Below are 18,959 nucleotides of genomic sequence, written 5' to 3'. Positions count from 1 at the left end.
TTCCATTTGTAATTTTCTTGTTTCTAGTTGTGGCCTTTTTATTCCCAGAGAAGTTCTTTTAGAATTTGTTGCAAAGCTGTTTTGGTGGTGCTGAATTCTGAGTTTTTGCTTGTCTGTAAAGTTTTTGATTTCACCATCAAATCTGACAGCCTTTCTGGGTAGAGTATTCTCGGGTGTTGGTTCTTCCTTTTCATCACTTTAAATATATCCTGCCACTCCCTTCTGGTCTGCAAAGTTTCTGCCGAGAAATCCGCTGATAACCTTATGGCAGTTCCCCTGTGTATTATCTGGTACTCTTCCTTTGTTGCTTTTAATACTTTTTCTTTGTCTATAATGTTTATTAATTTGATCACTATGTGTCTCAGTGTGTTCTTCCTTGGGTTTATCCTGCCTAGGCCTCTCTGCACTTTCTAGACTTGGATAATTGTTTCCTTTCCCATGTTAGGAAAGTTTTCAGTTATTATATTATCTCTTCAAAAATCTTCTTAGATATGTTCTCTTTCTCTTCTTCTGTGATCCCTATAATGCAAATGTCGGTGTATTTAATGTCATCCCAGGGGTCTCTTAAACTGTCATTTCTTTTCATTTTTTTTTCTTTATTCTATTCCACAGCAGTGATTTCTACCATTCTGTCTTCTAGGTCACTGATCTGTTCTTCTGCCTCAATTATTCTGCTACTGATTCCTTCTAGTGTATTCTTTATTTCAATTAGTATATTGTTCATCTGTTTGTTTTTTAGTTCTTCTATGTCTTAGTTAAACATTTTTTGTATCTTCTCAATCTTTGGCTCCATTCTTTTCCTATGATCTTGGATCATATTTCCTATCATTATTCTTAAATTCTTTTTCAGGTAGATTGCCTATCTCCACTTTACTTAGTTGTTTGGGATTTTATCTTGTTCCTTCCTCTGGGACATATTCCTCTACCATCTCACTTTGTCTAACTTCCTGTGATTGTGATTTCCGTTCCACAGGCTGCAGGGTTGTAGTTCTTCTAGCTCCTGCTGTCTGTCCTCTGGTGGAAGAGACTGTCTTAAGAGGCTTGTGCAGGTTTCCTAGTTGGGGGGCTGGTACCCGCCTACTGGTGGGTGGAGCTGGGGCTTGTCCCTCTGGTGGGAAGGGCCATATCTGCGGGTGTGTTTATTATCAGGCAGCTGTTTGTTCAGGACGACTTTAAGCAGACTGTCTGCTGATGGATGGGGCTGTGTTCCCACCCTGTTGGTTGTCTGGCCTGAGGAGTCCCAGCACTGGAGCCTACAGGCTGTTGGGTGGGGCCAGGTCTTAGGAAGTGGCAGCCTCCTAGAGGACTCATGCCAATGAGCAATTGTCAGACCCATGCCACCAGTGTCCCTGTCCCTCCAGTGAGCCATAGCTTCCCCTGCTTCCACAGGAGACCCTCCAACACTAGCAGGTAAGTCTGGCCCAGTCTCTTATGAGGTCCCTGCATTTTTCCCTGGATCCGGATGCCCATAACACCCCGTGTATGCCCTCCAAGAGGGGAGTTTCTGTTTTCTCCAGTCCTGTGGCATTCCTGTGCTCAAATACCACTGGTCTCCAAAGTCAGATTCTCTGGGGGCTCCTCCTCCTGCTGCTAGACCCCTGGGCTGGGCAGTCCAATGTGAGGCTCACAAAGTTCACTTCTGTGGGAGAACTTCTATGGTATAATTATTTTCCAGTTTGTAGGTCATCTACCTGGTGTCTATGGGATTTGAGTTTATCGTGATTGTGCCCCTCCTGCCATCTCATTGTGGCTTCTTCTTGTCTTTGGTTGCAGGGTATCTTTTTTGGTAGGTTTCAGCGATTCTTTTTGTCAGTGACTGTTGAGCAGTTAGTTATGACTTTGGTGTTTTCATAAGAAGGGCTGAGCATACGTCCCTCTACTCCACCATCTTGCTGCGTTTCTCCTGCCATTTTTGCTTCAATCCCTCTAATCTCTCAAATTCTATGCCCCCACCACTCCACCAAAATTGCTTTTATCAACTGTCAAATCCAATGGACAGTTGTTATTCTTCACCTTATTTATCAGTAGGCTCTGATCATTCTCTCTTCCTGAAAATATTTTCTTCCCTGTTTCTGAGTCCCAAATCTGCCTCTCAAGACCTGGTCCTTCACCCTTTGGTTTTTACTTGACCTCTTGGATCCTGGGCTTTGCCTATGAGACCTCCTTGGACCTCCTTCAGCTTTAATCTCCTTGAAGTTCAACTGTCTGTCTACCTGGACCTGGGCCCACAGACAACCTATACCTTCTAATTCTCTCCCATTTATTACTGCTTTACCTGAACGTCCTGACTCCCCTCTTATCATGAATTCTGAGGCCTTTCTGAAGAGCTAGTCAAGATCTAGTCTATTTGTTTTCTTTACTTAAGATGTAGTAAGGCCTGGCCTCATCTCTGACTGAGCTTTGAGCCCCAAAATAATTGATATGAATTTCTAGCTCCACAAAGAACATAGTCAATCTTCCTAACAGTATTAGAAAACTCTGGTTAAGAAATCTGAAGTTTATTGTCAAAAATACTCAATGTCAAACATTTTGTGTTTTCTTCAGTGGATCTGTTTATAGATTCTTTTATTTGGATGATACCAGAATATACTTTGCATTCTGATGCCTAGAAAAGGAGAGCACTCTTTTAGATTTCTCAGGGAACTGGACACAGATAAAATAAATGGATACTAGAGTTAGCCCAGGACTGGAAGTTATTCAATCCCAGATTCCAATTTTCATCCTTATTAGTCCTAGTACATTTCTTAGGATTAAAGCCACATACCTAGAAGCATCAAGGAATGGTCTGTAGGCCAAGTTGATCCATTCTTCTCTATTGGATGAATATTTTGGCTCCCGGGGTGTTTCTCTCATGGTGTCCAAATCCACTAAATAATGGCATTTACTGATGTCAATCTGTAATGGAGAAAGATGAACTCTCATCAGGAATTGCAAAGATCCTTTCAGGGTAAGAAAGATAAATTGTAACCCTAAGAATTCAGGCAGGGTTTTAGAAGCACGAACATCAAAGTCCTCAGATGTTATCAGTGCTCTCTTCGCTCAGATAAGAGTGCTGGGTGTTAGGGTATTATTTAGGTCCCTGGGGGGAGGGAGGAGACATCAACTCACCCAGCCAAATATATATGTAAGCTTTGGGAGTTTTGACTCCAGTTTGGGCATAAAGTCTCTCTAGCCTCACAAACACTTCTGAAGCTAGCAAGAGTCCACAACCTACTCAAAAAACTTTCTTTTGTGGCTCACTATTGCTCCCTTCCAAACTATCACCTTTTGTTTCAGAGATTGAGAGGCCTGATCAAACAAAAATGTTAGTGTGTGAGAAGCCCCGTCTCTGCTGACAGAGCCAGCGGGGTTGCCGTATACCTCACAAGTAGTTCAAAGACATCATGCACACTGTTTCCTTCAAACTTCAACAGAACTGACAGAGACACAAGAACTGTCCCTGCAACAAAAGATCAGTAAAGCAGATACAAGAACTGCAAGAGTAGAGATTATGAAATGTATATAGTAACTACTGGCAAAACTAGAGTCATCCAGTTGCTCACAATATGGATACATCAGAGGATCACTCATACTCATAAGAAATTATTAATGCATTTAATTTAAAACCCTGTTGGTACTGTGCTTCTCACAAAACTGATTAATCCAACTGAACATGCTACAAAATCTGTAGGATACTTTTGCAGTTAAATGGTTCATCTCGAACTATTCCTCCTCTCATCTCAAAGCAAGGGGAGAAGTTTTTAAGCCTTTTTAATAATAATAATTTAAAAAATGTAGACTTAAAAAAAAATTCAATACACACACACCAATGTTCATAGCAACACTATTTAAAATAGCCCAAATATGGAAGCACCTAAGTGTTCATCAACAGATAAAGGGATAAAGAAGATGTTGTATATCATTCAGCCATAAATAAGAATGAAATAGTGCTATTTGCAGCCATATGGATGGACCCAGAGATTATCATAAGTGAAGTAAGTCAGAGAAAGATGAACATTATATGATATCATTTACACGTGGAATCTAAAAAATACTAATGAACTTATTTACAAACCAGAAATAGGCTCACAGACATAGAAAACAAATGTATGGTTTATAAAGGAAGAAGGGTGGCAGAGGGATAAATTAGGAGTATGTGATTAACAGGTACACACTACTATATATAAGATAAACAACAAGGATTTATTGCATAGCGTAGGGAACTATATACAGTATCTTATAATAACCTATAATGTGAAAGATTCTGAAAAGAATGTGTGTGTATGTCTGTGTGTGAATCACCTGTTGTATACCCAAAGTGGAAGTCGCTCAGTCATGTCTGACTCTTTGCGACCCCATGGACTATACAGTCCATAGAATGCTCCAGGCCAGAATACTGGAGTGGGTAGCCAGTCCCTTCTCCAGGGAATTTTCCCACCCCAGGGATCAAATCCAGGTCTCCCTCATTGCAGGCAGATTCTTTACCAGCTGAGTCACCAGGGAAGCCAGTATACTCAAAACTAGTACAATATTGTAAATCAACCACAGTTCAAAAAAATATAATACACAAGTTTCTATATGTTAAATAAAAGCCCAAAGATGGAGAACATCACTGTGACATGATTTATAATAAATATTCTTGGGGGGCCTTTTTCCAAGGTTGCTGACTGACAGCTCCCCAAACCCTGGTAATTTCCTAGGCAATAAGAGCAATGGAAGCATTTTTTGTTAAAATGTTTGGCCTCTTATCTTCAGTTCCTGATATCTCTTCAAAGCAATAATGGTGAATGGAATGTCTTGTTATTCATAGCTAGCCCCTGTGTACCACAACTGAGCTTAGGTTAATGGGGTGACTTTTGGAAATCCCCTAGAGATGGCAGGGGGTGCTAGTCACCAGATGAACTAACCATGTGAATAGAATGTTTGTCTTTCCAATCACCAGAGGAGGGGTAAAGGGCTGGAGACAGCCAGTGATTTAATTAATCATTCCTGTGTCAGGACACCTCCATAAAACCCTGAAAGCCTAGGTTTAGAAAACTTGCAGGTTGGTGAACGCTTGGAGATTCGGGAAGGGTGCTGAACGTGGAAAGAGCATGAAGACCCGAACTCTTCCCTCATATCTTGCCCTATTCATCTCTTCCATCTGGCTGTTCCCGAATTATATCCTTTTATAGTAAACCAGTTCTCTAGTAAGTAAAATGTTTCTCTGTGTGTGATACTCTAGCAAATTAATCAAACCCAAGGAGAGGGTCGTGGGAGACTCTGCTTGACACCGAGTCAATCAGAATTACAAGGAACAACCTGGACTTACAACCAGCAGCTGAAGTCCAAGAAGGGGGTCATGGCCCCAGTCTGTCACCAGCCAGTCAGAAACAGGTACCAGCCTGGGCTTGAGATTGGCATCTGAGGTGGCAGGAGAAGGGGGCAGTCTTGTAGGACTCAGCCCTCAATCTGTGGAGTCTGATGCTCTCTCTGGGTAGACAGCACAAGAGTTGCATTGAGTTGCAGGATGCCCAGATGGTGCCTGAGAACTGTTGTTACTGCGGGGAACCCCCCAGCCCCAACATTAGAAATCAGTCCCAGAACCCTCTTAATTACTAATGTAGTCAGTTAAAGGAAGGTAAATCTCAAGGGAAGGAAACTACTAATTTTCAGTGTTTTTTTAATGTGCAAGTATGTTACACATGTCATTTTTGAAATCATTATATAAAGGCCTATAGAGGAATTTTTAATTCCTATTTTATAAATGAGGAATCCAAGACTCAGAGACAAATTATATAACTTCATTTTTTTCAAGATCTACATTAAGTCCCTACGATATACTAGGCATTAATAAGTTAGTGCTAACGATATAGAAATAAATAACAAATAAACAAGTAAGTTCTCACCCTAAAAAGATATACAATCCTCACCAAAATCACAACAAGAGTTTATAGTAGAGCCATGTGTGTGTTTAGTTGTTTCAGTTGTGCCTGACTCTTTGTGACCCCATGGGGCTGTAGCCCACCAGGCTCCTCTGTCCATGGGGATCCTCCAGGCAAGATACTAGAGTGGGTTGCCATGCTTTCGTCCAGGAGATCTTCGCAACCTATGGGTCGAGCCCAGGTCCCCCTAATTGCAGGTGGATCCTTTACCATCTGAGCCACCAGGGAAGCCCAGTAGAGCCATATTGGGCTCAAGTCAGTGTGACTGCCAGTGTCACACATCAGCTGCCCAAATGGCCAAGTAAGAGGCAAAGTACTCTCAGGAGCTCATCTAAATGTTGCTTAAAAATTAAAACCAAAAAAGCGTTGTCTAAGAATGCCAGGTTTCAGCTAAGATAAAGACCATTTGAAATACAATTAGATCTATAGCAAATATCATATTTCAACCTTGATGAAGGGTTGAAAGCTTTCCCTTTGGAAGCAGGAATAAGTTGAGGCCACTTGTTATCATTACTCTGTTCAACACTTCACTAGAGAGTCTAGTCAGTAGCAAAAGATAAAAGGAAAAAACAAATAGTAGAAGCAATTAAAAGAAAAAAAACTCATTTATTCATCACAATGATATGATTGGTAGACATAAAATCCAAAAGAGTCAACAGAAAAATTTTTGGAATTAAGAGAGTTTATCAAACTTTAAACTATTTATAGAATGTAAAATCAACATCATATATTCCTACATAACAGCAGTAAACAACATACTAAATTACACTGAAAAAAATTACATATTTTCAAATTATATTATAAAAATACCATTCACAAGGATTTGAAAACATGTGGCTTGGAGTAAATCTAACAAAATATGGGCAAGGCCTCCATAAAAAATTATAGAATTTTATTGACAAGTGTCTATCAACTGATGAATTTATAATATGGTATATTCATATAATTAAAATAGGTCTAAAATGCAGTGGTATATCACTGTCTTAAAAAGGATACATACTACAACAAAGATGAACCTTAAAAACATTATATTAAGTGAAAGAGACACAAAAGACCATTCTTGTGTAACTCCATTTATAAGAAATGTCCAGAAGAGACAAACACATTAAGACAGAAAGCAGATTAGTGGTTGCTAAGGATTGGGGAAGTGAATGGGTATGGGTATCTTTTTGGCGGCGGAGGTCGGGCAATGAAATGCTCTGAAACACTATGAACATATTGAAAGTCACTGAAAAGGTTCTGGAGAGAGAGAGTGGTAATGATTGCATAACAGTGTGGATGTTCTTAATGCAACTAAATTATATACCTAAAAATGATTAAAATGGTAAATTGGATAATAAAAAATAATTGAAATGATGAATTTTATCTCAAAAAATTTTAATAAACATAAAGTAGACCTTTAAGATAAACCTTATTTCTAGGTTAAAGACTCACTATTATATAGATGTGAATTCTAAATAAATTGATTGAGAGATTAAATGCAATCTCAATAAAAATGCCAATAGACTTTTTTGATGAAACTTTACAAACTGATTCTAAAATATATTTGGGAATGCAAAGGACAAGGACAGTCCAGGCACTCTTGGAAAAGAACAAGGTGGGTACTTGTTATGGTAATTAAGACAACGAGGTATTAGTGCTGGATTAGAACAGACCACCAAATAAAACAGCTTACAGGCACATATGGACCCTGATCTATGATAAAAGTGACACCTTAGAGCAGTGGGAAGAGTGTGGTCTCTTCACTAATGCATGCTGGGACAACTGAATATCCATTGGAGGGGAAATGCAATTGGACTTCTGCACACAATGAATAAACAACAAGGACCTACTGTATAGCTTAGAGAACTGTATTCAATATTCCATGATAAACCAGAAATGGAAAAGAGTATTTTTTAAAAAGAATGTATATATGTATATATATAACTGAATCACTTTGCTGTATAGTAGAAATTAACACATTGTAAAATAAACTGTACTTCAGTGAAAAAATACTGATAAAGTAAAAAAATCTACTTCATATGGATTACAGAACTAAATGTGAAAAGCAAAATGCTTGGAAGATAATATGGGAGACTACTGTCAAGATCTAACATATGGCAAAAGCTCTTTTAGACAAGCACAAAAAGTATTAACTATAAAAGAAATGATGGATAAGTTTGATTATATTAAAATTGGGAATATCCATTCATCAAAGATACCATTAAGAGAGTGAAGCAATGAGTCAAAGAATGAGAGAAGATATATGCAATATATTAACAATCAAGCACTCATGTCTAGAATATACAAAGAACACCTACCAGTCAATAAGACCAAAATGGACCATCCAACAGGAAAATGGGCAAACGATTTGAATAGGTACTTCAGAAGAAGAAATCAAAGGGGCCAAAACCAAAAAGCATTCAACTGCATTAGTAACCAAGGAAATGCCAATCAAAATTACATGAAAAATTACAATACCAAGTATTGACCAGAATGTGGAGCGATTCTTATACATTGCTAGCAGGAGATTAAGTTGGTACAAAATTTTCAGAAAAGAATTTGGCAGAATCTGCTAAAATTGAACATACGCATTTCTTATGATCCAGAAATTCTACTCCTAGGTATTAGAATGAACCATATGGAATCATTAATATGTGACTGATACACACACACACACACAAAATGGTAATTTCACATGGTTCAAGCTAATGTATATTCAACAGGAATGCATGCACCAAAAGATAAGTTCAAGAATATTCGAAGCGGCATTATTTACAGCTGGCCCAGATGGGAAACAACCAAAAAATGATCAATAGTAAAATAATAGTAATATAGCCATACAATGAAATCTATACTGTAATAAAAGAGAACAAACTACCCTATACTTATCAACATGTGATTACAAAGAAAATGTTAAGCAAAAGGATCAAGACATGTAAAAATGCAGTATGATTCCATATATATGAAGTTCAAAAACAGGCAAAACTAATTTAAGTTGTTTAGGAATGCTTACAAAAGCAGTAAATCTAAAGAGAAAAGCAAGAACATTTTTATCGTAAGCAAAAGAGGGAATGGGGTAGTGATCAAAGGAATTACTCGGGGAACTTCTGGGTGCTGCTAATGTTCTAGTATTTGACCTGCGTGATGATTACACAGGTATTTGTTCTATTATTATTGTATTATTACTAATTTAATGTACATTTATATTTTGTGCACATTTAGGCTTATGGGTTATACACAACTTAAGGTTTGAAAAAGTGCATATAAAAACAACTTGGTCATCTCTGGCTTGCAGCAAACTCTGTTCCTCCCCAACCTCTACTCACAGTACTGTTCTCATTCTCTCTCAGCATTATTTATATGTAAAAAAGACTTCAAGGCTCACATCTGTCTCTACATATGGCTATTCCTCCAGGGGAGAGAAAGCACACTGAGAATTGACGTCAGACCCAGTTCCATTCCACATAACTCTCTAAAAATGATCCTTGGCATAAACACTCCAGGAAGCAGCCTTTTTGGTCTGAACACCCACTCTGTAGCTCCCAGGGATTTTAAAAACATGAAACAAGTTTTTAAAAGCTTTGCAAGTGCCATGCCTCTGTAATCAAATAGAACCGGCAAGGGGTAAAGATTCACAGTCTCAAGTCTAGACCTCCTTTGGTGAGGGAGCTCTGAGTTTGACATTTCAGTACCTGAGCTCAGCCTGGCCTTTTCTGGCCAGGCATGCTACAGGTCTGATTATTTAGTTTTGGTGCTGGGCACATGGTCTACCAGAGATGTGGAGAGTAACTAGTTAATACCCAACTGTACCAGTTAGCTTTAGACTTCACTCATGACACCATCCATAAGCAAATTTCATTTAAAGTACTTTTTAGAAAGATACCAAGGCAAAAACCGTATTAATTGAAATACTAATCCATTAAAAAGAGAAACGTAACCTCTTTTCAACTATTCTGGAAAGCAGCTGATGAATCTTCTTTTTTTCTAGCAATCAGTTACCGAACAACTGCAATACACAAGGACAAAGGTCTCTGGCAAAAAATGATTAGGTATGATCAAGGGTAGTTTCTCTAGCAGAAAAGAAATAAGGCAGTTAAAAAAGGAGCCCAAAATCAAAAGGCAATCTATGGAAAGAGAAAAAAATATCTGCAAACCATCTATCTGGTAAAGGATTAATATCCTCAATGTATAAGGAACTCGTATAACTCAACAGCCAAAAAGCCAAATAAATATGGTTTTAAATGGGCAAAGGACCTGAACAGACACTTTTCCAAAAAAGACACACAAATGGCCAACAGGTACATGAAAAGGTGCTCGGTCTCACCAATCATCAGGGAAATGCAAATCAAAACCACAATGAGACAGCAACCTCATACCTGAAAGAATGGCCATCATCAAAAAGAAAAGAGGTAATTACTGGCAAGTATGTGGAGAAGAGAGAAACCCTGCACTGTTAGTAGGAATGGGAACTGGCACAGCCATTAGGGAAAACAGTATGGAGTTTCCTCAAAAAGTCAAAAATAAGACTACCATATGATTCAGCAATCCGACTTTTGGTATGGACCCGAAAGAAATGCAGTCACCAAGGTGAAGCGATACCTGCACCTCTGATGCTCACTGCAACGTTATTCACAATTGCCAGCACGTGAAGCCAGCTAAGCATCTGTCACAAGACGAAATGTGGTATGGATAGCTAGCTTGCTCTCTCTCACTCTACCTCACACACGCGCGTGCCTACACACCAAAAGGAATATTATTCAGCCACAAAAAGAAGGAAATCCCGCTATTTGCGACAACATGGATGAACCCTGAGGGCATTATGCTAAGTGAAATAAGTCAGACACAGAAAGACAAGTATATCCTGTATAGACAAGTATATGACTTCACTCAGGTATAGAATCCAAAAGTCAGACTCACAGAAATAAAGTAGAATGGGGGTTACGAAGGGGCTGGGGGAAATGGAGAGATGTTGGTCAAAGGCACACATTTCAGTTACAGATGACTAAGTTTCACAGATCTAACGTAGAGCATGGGAACCACAGGTAAAACAATACAGTGTTGTATACTTGAAATCACCTAAGAGAAGACCTTAAATATTCTCACCACAAAAAAAAAGGTAACTACATGAAGTGATGCATGTATTAACTTACTGTGGTGATCATTTCACAATATATACAAACATGAAATCATCATTTTACACCTTAAACTTGGACTTCCCATGTGGCTCTAATTAATGGTAAAGAACCTGCCTGCCTGCAGGAGATGTGAGAGACATGGGTTTGATCCCTGGGTGGGGAAGATCCCCTGGAGGAGGGCATGGAAACCCACTACAGTATTCTTGCCTGGAGCATCCCATGGACAGAGGAGCTTGGTGGGCTACAGTCCATAGGGTTGCAAAGAGTCAGACATGACTGAAGTGACTTAGCACACATACCTTAAACTTACATAATGTCATGTCAATTATATCTCAATAAAGCTGGAAAAAAATTACATTTAAAAAATTAAAAGAGGAACTCTAAGTCAAAAGCCTAGATTCTGGTCTGGGCTCCATAAAAACTAGCTGGGTGACTCACACTCTTAAGTTTTTTATACTTTAACTTCTTCTGTAAAAAATAAAGATAATACCATTTGGCTCAAAAGCTGTAATGAGGATTAAATGAGATGATTCATTTAAGTAAAACTTGAAGACTATAAAGCACTACTATGCAAATAGCTATAATATTAGAAGGAAGTCTAATTCTGTGAAAAGTGAGAACTTGACTAATATAAAAGAACCTTGGAGCATTAGAGCCCAGTAAGATGAATTTTTCTTGTTTTCAACCTAGATTGGTATTTATTGTCAAGTCATGTCCAACGTGTAGGACACAACAGTTACAATATTAACTACTCACAGTCCTTGATTAGCCATGAATTGGCAGCATCTGCTAAATGATATCAAAATGAATCTTCTGAGCTCACAGAAATAGAAAGCAAATTTATGGTTACCAAAGGGAAGAGGGAGAGGGGAGACACAAATTAGGAGTTTTGGATTAACAACTATAAATTATTACATATAAAATAGATAAGCAACAAGGATTTACTATATAGCACAGGGAATTATATCTACTATCTTCTAATAACCTACAATGGACTATAATCTGCCAAGTCCTGAATAACTATGCTGTACAACTGAAACTAACACAATATTATAAATCAACTGTATTTCAATTTTTAAAAAAACTGGAAAAGTCAATCTTCTGGGCATCATCAAAGCCTTTATTAAGTACCTATAGTTAGGTGAATACTAAACTAAGCATATAAAATTCCTCTAAGACATGTCTCTGTTATTAAACTTGTAATTGAGGTCAGGAAATAATACTGGCACATATGAAATACAGAAAATATTATAAGTAGAGTTCAGAGACAAAGAAATCACAGGGGGTTTCAGTAGTTGAAAAGCTTTCCAGGACATGGTGGCCAAAGTTAGAACAGAGAATAAAAGGCAGAAAAAAGCAAGGTCTTCAGGGGAAAGAAGTGGAATACCTGCTTGTCCCAGAATGTGTGCAATGAGCAACAGAACTAGAGAGACGAGGTCCAAGGACTGATAACAGAGGACCCAAAGTCGGGCACTCTGGATTTTGTGCATCAGGAATCTACTCTAGGTCTTTCCAGTGAGTGACAGTCATTCAGTCACGTCCGACTCTTTGTGACCCCATGGACTGTAGCCTGCCAGGCTTCTCTGTGCCTAGAATTCTTCAGGCAAGAACACTGGAGTGGGTTGCCATTACATTCTGCAGTCTTTTAACCAAGGAGTAATACAACTGAAAAGTGGGTCTCAGGACGAGAGGTTCATATTGGCTATGCCGGGGAGGGCGGGGGAAGGAAGCACTTGCAAGAGAAGGCTGGAAGCAAAGACTGCAGTCACCATCACAGTACCTAGTTGCGACGGGACCACGCGCTGAAGCTGCATGGCAGGCAGAGGGGTGAAGGGAGCAGAAAGGGTAGATCTCGGGTCTATCTGAAAGGAAATCAGTGACTCCAGGATTTCTAACGCAGTGAGCTGGGGAAAAGGAGGAAACGCAGTGAAGAATCAGTTTCGGTTAAGACTGAGAGAAGATGATAACTTGTGTTTCAACACCTACTGAGGTGGAAAGAAACATGGTGTGTTTAAGTACCGAAAAGAAGCTCCATGTGATTAGCATGCTGAGTTACAGTCTACAGTTCTTACTGCCTGGAATTCTCCCTGCTGTTACCTCAGCAATCCCTACTCATTCTTCAGATTTTAGTTAAAAATGATTTTCGAGAAAGACTTCACTGTCCACTTAAACTAGGGCAGGCCCCTAAATTACATGCTCTCATATCAACCAGTACTTCTCCATTAACACACCATATAATTATAATTTATGAATCAATTGGGGAAAGAGTAAATTCTGTGGAAGTTGGGACTGTGTCTATCTCATTTCATGCATTCCAAAAATCTAGTATAGTGCAAAGTACACAGCAGGTGCCAAATAAATATGTTAATACATGTACACAAGAGCGCATGAATTTTAAAACGTGAAAGTAAATTGAGGGAGGAAAAGGCGAAAGGGTAGGAAAAGGAAGAGAAGAGCAGAGGGCCCCAGATAAAGCTTGGGAGGATGCCTAAAGTACCGGCAGAAGAAAGTGGAAGAATTAGGGGCTGAAAAGATCCCTTAGAGAGGCTGCTGGAAAAGGATCAAAGAAGTACACAGTTGGGAAACTCGGGGAGAGTGGATTTCAAAAGCCACAGAAAGGCTGCGGAGGAGGTTGAAGATTGAGAAAAAAATAACAATAGGACTGCGTTCAACAATTGTACCAAACAATAAATTTATCACAGCTTAGAATGTCATGGGGGGACAAGGAAAGAACTAACCTCCTTTTCTCAGTGACCTTCCCTGCTGTCTACCCAGTGCCGGAGCCAAGCCCCCACAAGTCCTAAGGCAGGAAGGATGTGAACTTGCATTCACGCATTTATCAGCTGGAAATGACAATGACGCACGGAGCTGTAAAAATAGAGATCTCTGGCAAGGGCCAACGTGAAGTTCAGGGAGCATCACAGAGAAACCAGCTCCATGTAGAGAACAGATCTTATTTCTCAAATGTCACTGAAAGTTCTCCAGTAAACAAATGCAGGAAAGAATCCTCTAAGAGTTTAAGGGGAGGGAATTCCCTGGTTCAGCGGTCAAGACTCTGAGCTTTCACTGCTGAGGGTCCAGGTTCAATCCCTAGTCAGAGACACAAGGATTCCCACACACCATGTGGTGCAGTCAAAAAAAAAAAAAGTAAGAGTTTAAGGAAATAATGTGAAAGATCAATCAAAATCGGCTGTCCTATAACCTCCAAGAAAAGTGGGAGGACTGAAGTTGAAAAAACTATTTAGACACTTTGCTCAGCTGTTTATTAATTGTGATAAATCTACTAAAATGTCTCCATAGCTATGAAAATGAGTTCAAGCTCCAGTAAACTGGCTATTAATTTTGAGTAAGGCTAGACACTTCATCATAGCAAGAGTTGACTTGCTTGTATATTTTATAGAATAAAATAATTAAAGTATGGGAGTTGCCTAGAAAAATTAATTTGAACAATTTTTCTGGGATCCCACTGCTGTGGACGGAACATATAACTCCCTTCAGATCTACGAGGGCGCTCCTGCTCTTAGGATGAAGGTTAGTGAATATGAAGGACACAGAAAATGAACAGAAGAATCGCACATAAGAAGAGACCAAAACTCCACATGGATGTTCCTTGCTTATTCTCAATTCATGGCGAAGACGTTAGAGACAATTAAGTCCAGATCTGCAAGCTTGCAGACATTCCGCTTGTGAAGAACTCCTCTGAGAAGATATCTTTTGACTCCATTTTAGCCATGACATTTCATTATTAAAAAATACAAATATATAAAGAAATCCTATTGTATATAATCCTACTATATTTAGACATGGATTATGTCAGCAAGGAATCATAAAACAGACAAGTGTTTGAGACAGCTAACTCTCTGAAATGATACCAGCAGAAAAGCAGAATAATGCTTTGAATCCCTTGCACCCAACTATGCATTATTCTTATTTAAATCTATCTAGTATTACCATTCTCATCAAGAGATGGGACCTCTGAAGACTCTGCTTCTAGCTCCAGCTCTGCAATTTAGGGAAGTTCTTAACCTAGTCTAACCTTTACTATCTCTTAGCCTGCAAACCATTAAAATCCCTTTCAACTCTAACAACTACTGTAGAGAAAAAATTCCATCGCAATTGTAGATATACTCCATATTGCTGACTCTACGCTTCTCAAATTGCTGGGGCTCAGCTTTAGATGTATTTTCATATTGAAAGACCTCCCTGTACTAGAGGTAACAAATACATGGGGTCTGCTTTTCGTACCACCAAGACATGAGCCATCAAAAAGTCTGTCCCACTACTAGCACTGAACATAGCTGAAGACATATTTGTCAGGAATGGCAAAGGCAAAATAAGATCATTCAGTTCTCTGAATGGGCTGAGCTCAAGGAGCTATTTAGGACTTGCCTGGTGCTGCAGTGGTTAAGACTCTGCACATCCATGGCAGGAGATTCGGGCTGGATCCCTGGTCGGGGAACTAAGATCCAGGGATTCAAAGCCAAGATATCACCATTGTTATTCTGACACTGTTAAAAATGTAAAGGGTTAGGAAATTTTGTGTGCTTGAAGAAATTTTAAATTTTTATAGAGCTTCTTCAATTCCAATGGCTTTATCAATAAATATGCAAGTAAATACCCAGAACAGTGGTAATGCTGCTCAATGAAGCCCAATCTACATATCCCTTAGCTTTTAATGACACATCTCAATATAAACAAACTTACTATTTCATATGAAATGCATCTTTAGAAAATTGAGAAATCATGGAAATTGTTTAATTCCTTTTGTTTTACAACAGCAAATTCAGGGTTTCTTTTCTAAATTTGATTTTTTTTTTTTTTGGCTGTGTCTCATGGCTTGTGGGATCTTAAGTCTCAGATCAGGGAGTGAACCCAGGCTCTCGGCAATGAAATCACTGAGTCCTAACCACTGGACAGCCAGAGAATTCCTCATAAATTTAATTTTTTAAAATGCCAGTTTATATACAACATTTTAAGATTACATCTATAACACAGGATGAGATTCATTAGTTTTTATAAGTAAAGTTACTATCATTACCACCTTTATGAAAAAAATCTATTGATTACCAAATTAGGAAACAAAAGAAAAATCACTCAACTTCGAAAAAAATTCTACTTGAGTCATATATACAAAAAGCGATACACACCATTTTTGTCAAAAATTTTGATTTTCCTTTAAAGTTTTTATATTGTCACTGTAATTTAAAAGAGGACCAAAGGAAGACAAACATATAGATAGATATGTGCCCTTTAGGAGTTCACTACCTGAGACGGACAATACAAGGTAAAGAAACTTTAAATGGCATTCGGCCAATGGAATAAAACAATTGTGCCAAAGTCAAAATAAAAAATAACAGAAAATTAATTTTTAATCATTTGGAGCTGGGAAAATATGTTCACATAATTTTCTATTATAATTTTCTCTGCTTTATTAGTTGATTGATATTATTATCAGTTCCTGGTATATATTTTGCATTCCACGAAGAGGAAATGGCTTTTTAAACTCAAACCTTTCACAGTTGTTTTCATCACCCATTCAAAACAGTGTAAATTCAATAAACAAAGCTCTGCCTAGGTTAACATTTTAGCATCAACCTATAATGTGTTCTGTACATGAATACTTTGGAAAAAGCAAGGTAAGGGGAAACAGACTGGGGAAGGTGATAATTTTCTGATGATTCTTATGCTGGGTTTTAATGGGTAGCTTTTTTAGTTTATTTGAAATTCTGTGAATTCCCAAAATATTAATAGCAAAATATATTCAAGAGTAGGCGTTATTAATATACTGCTTTTTCTACTAACATAGATAATTGAGTGGTGATTATAAGTGGATTTTTAAAAAAGATTTTTAGATTTTGGTTTTTAAAGGGAAATAGATGGTGCATAATATGGGATTAGAGAGGGTAAACAGCCATGGGAAAATTGTGTTGCAATAACAAAATAAAAAGAAATATAAGAAGGTTTCCTTTGCTCAATCTGCAAGAACTCTTGTAGAAAACAAGAACCCTAGTTGGAAAAGTGGTTTGGCAGACTAGCTGGAGGCAGGGCAGCCGAAAAGAGTGGCATGACAGGAATAGCAGACTACCTTTGGAAGACTCACAGGTGTAAGTGAGCCAGACAGACAGGCAGGTGGAAGAGGCTATGTTATGTGAAGCAGCTGTGGTTCCCAGGCTTTGAATTAGAGTCTCTGCAAATGCCACTGACTGTGAAAACAGACCTAACACGGGTAAAAGAAAAGTAGAAAAGTATTCCGTCTTCCTGCAATACATCAAACTTGATAGCGAACCAGCTAAGACATACATCGGCCAAACGCTAAACTCTGCCAACTCACATCAGAAACAAAGGACCGAAGAAGGCAAGACTGTGTCTTGAGAGACTCTGAGGTCACAGATAGGATACTGAAGGTCTCTGAAGCCAAGAGATGATACTTTCAATTTCTTTCCAAGTTAAAGGACAGAAGTTTGGAAGAGAAAGATAAGGGAGGTGAACAGAAGAATACAAACAATGGGACCAAATCACAGGACTGTATTTCTGAATTATGACTTACAGACTAGTGCATTTGTGGCAAGAATCAGAATATTAATACATCTCACTAAGAGTGAATGTGCTTAGAAAAACCTCCAACCAGATGAAGAAAATTTCAACAAAAATCTGGAGGAAAAGAACACCCAGAGAAAATCACAGACTAGACACTCTAGTCCAAAAAAGTTGGTATTTTTTAAAAAACACACAAGTGATCCAGGGAGTTAAGAATCCACCTGCCAATGCAAGGGAAATGGGTTTTATCCCTGGTCTGGGAAGCGTCCACATGACGCAGGGCAAGTAAGCCCGAGTGCCACAACTACTGAGCCCACGGGCTACAACAATTGAAAGCCACACACCCTAGAGTCTGTGCTCCGCAACAAGAGAAGCCTCAGCAGTGAAAAGCCTGTGCACTGCAACTAGAGAGCAGCAATGCAGACCCAGCACAGCCAAAAATAAAACAAAATTAAAAAGCACACATGCACAGAGGGGAGAATTTAAATTTCAGGAGAAAACAGAGGAGAGAATTAGAAATAAAAACCTATGGCCTCAAATATCAATGAAGCATTTAATCTGTTAAAAGAAGGTGACCAAAAAAAAACCCAGAGAAGGTACTTTTCCACATTCCTTCTGCTGAGTCCAGCTGAAAACCCTGGACACGACACATGAAACAAACATAAGACAACTCCAAAGAGTAGAGGAAAGAAGGCAGATTGGCTAGGAACCTCAGGACCCCAGGAACAATACTTTTAGACAATAACCACTCTATTCCAAGAGTGATCATTAATTTTATGTGCCAGCCTACTTGGCCACAATATCTAAGTATCAGGCCAAATATGTTGCTACAAAGATATTTTAAGATTAGATTAACATTTAAAGCAGTAGACTCTGAGTAAAGCAGACTACCCTTCATAATGTGGATGGGCCTCACCCAATCAGCTGATGACCTTAATAAAAAAACAAGTATTCTCTCACCCTCTCCTCCCTACCAGGAAGAGAATTCTGTCTCCAGACTGCCTTTGGACTGGAGCTGCGACATCAATTCTTCCCTAGGTCTTCAGTCTGCCAAACGACCCTGCAAACTTCAGACCAGCCCCCACCAATTGTGAGTGAATTCCCTAAATCAATCTCTCTCTGATACATGCAAACACTCACATATATACATTCACACACACACACACACACATATGCATACATTCTATTGGTCTGTTTCTTTTGAGAACCCTAACATACTGGCCAACACTTCCTCAAAAACAAATCATTCCACACATTCCTCTGACAGTAAATGCCCAGTGGAGAGAAACGAGCTTTGTACCTTCATCAGGCTGTAAGAGGGACGCCTCCTGCCAGCCTGGATGGTGTCAGAGAAGACCCAGTAGGGAGGTGGGCAGCAACAGCTTCCCTCCTCCCTCACCAC

At 38.9% G+C, this 18,959-nt stretch overlaps 1 protein-coding gene across 4 annotated transcripts in view; it reads right to left on the bottom strand.

Annotated features, from left to right (window-relative positions):
- Nucleotides 1-18,959, bottom strand: part of ALG9 (ALG9, alpha-1,2-mannosyltransferase) — a 109,239-nt gene that overhangs the window by 23,340 nt on the left and 66,940 nt on the right. For all 4 annotated transcript variants that reach the window (XM_018059794.1, XM_018059795.1, XM_018059796.1 and 1 more), the window contains exon 14: nucleotides 2,765-2,895. In XM_018059794.1, coding sequence (XP_017915283.1) covers nucleotides 2,765-2,895 — 131 coding nt within the window. The remainder of the gene's footprint in view (nucleotides 1-2,764; nucleotides 2,896-18,959) is intronic.

Source organism: Capra hircus, chromosome 15 (genome assembly GCF_001704415.2).
Source record: "Capra hircus breed San Clemente chromosome 15, ASM170441v1, whole genome shotgun sequence".
Taxonomy (NCBI): Eukaryota; Metazoa; Chordata; class Mammalia; order Artiodactyla; family Bovidae; genus Capra; species Capra hircus.
The sequence above is the reverse complement of the archived record's forward strand: the minus strand, read 5'-3'. Positions and strand labels throughout refer to the sequence as shown.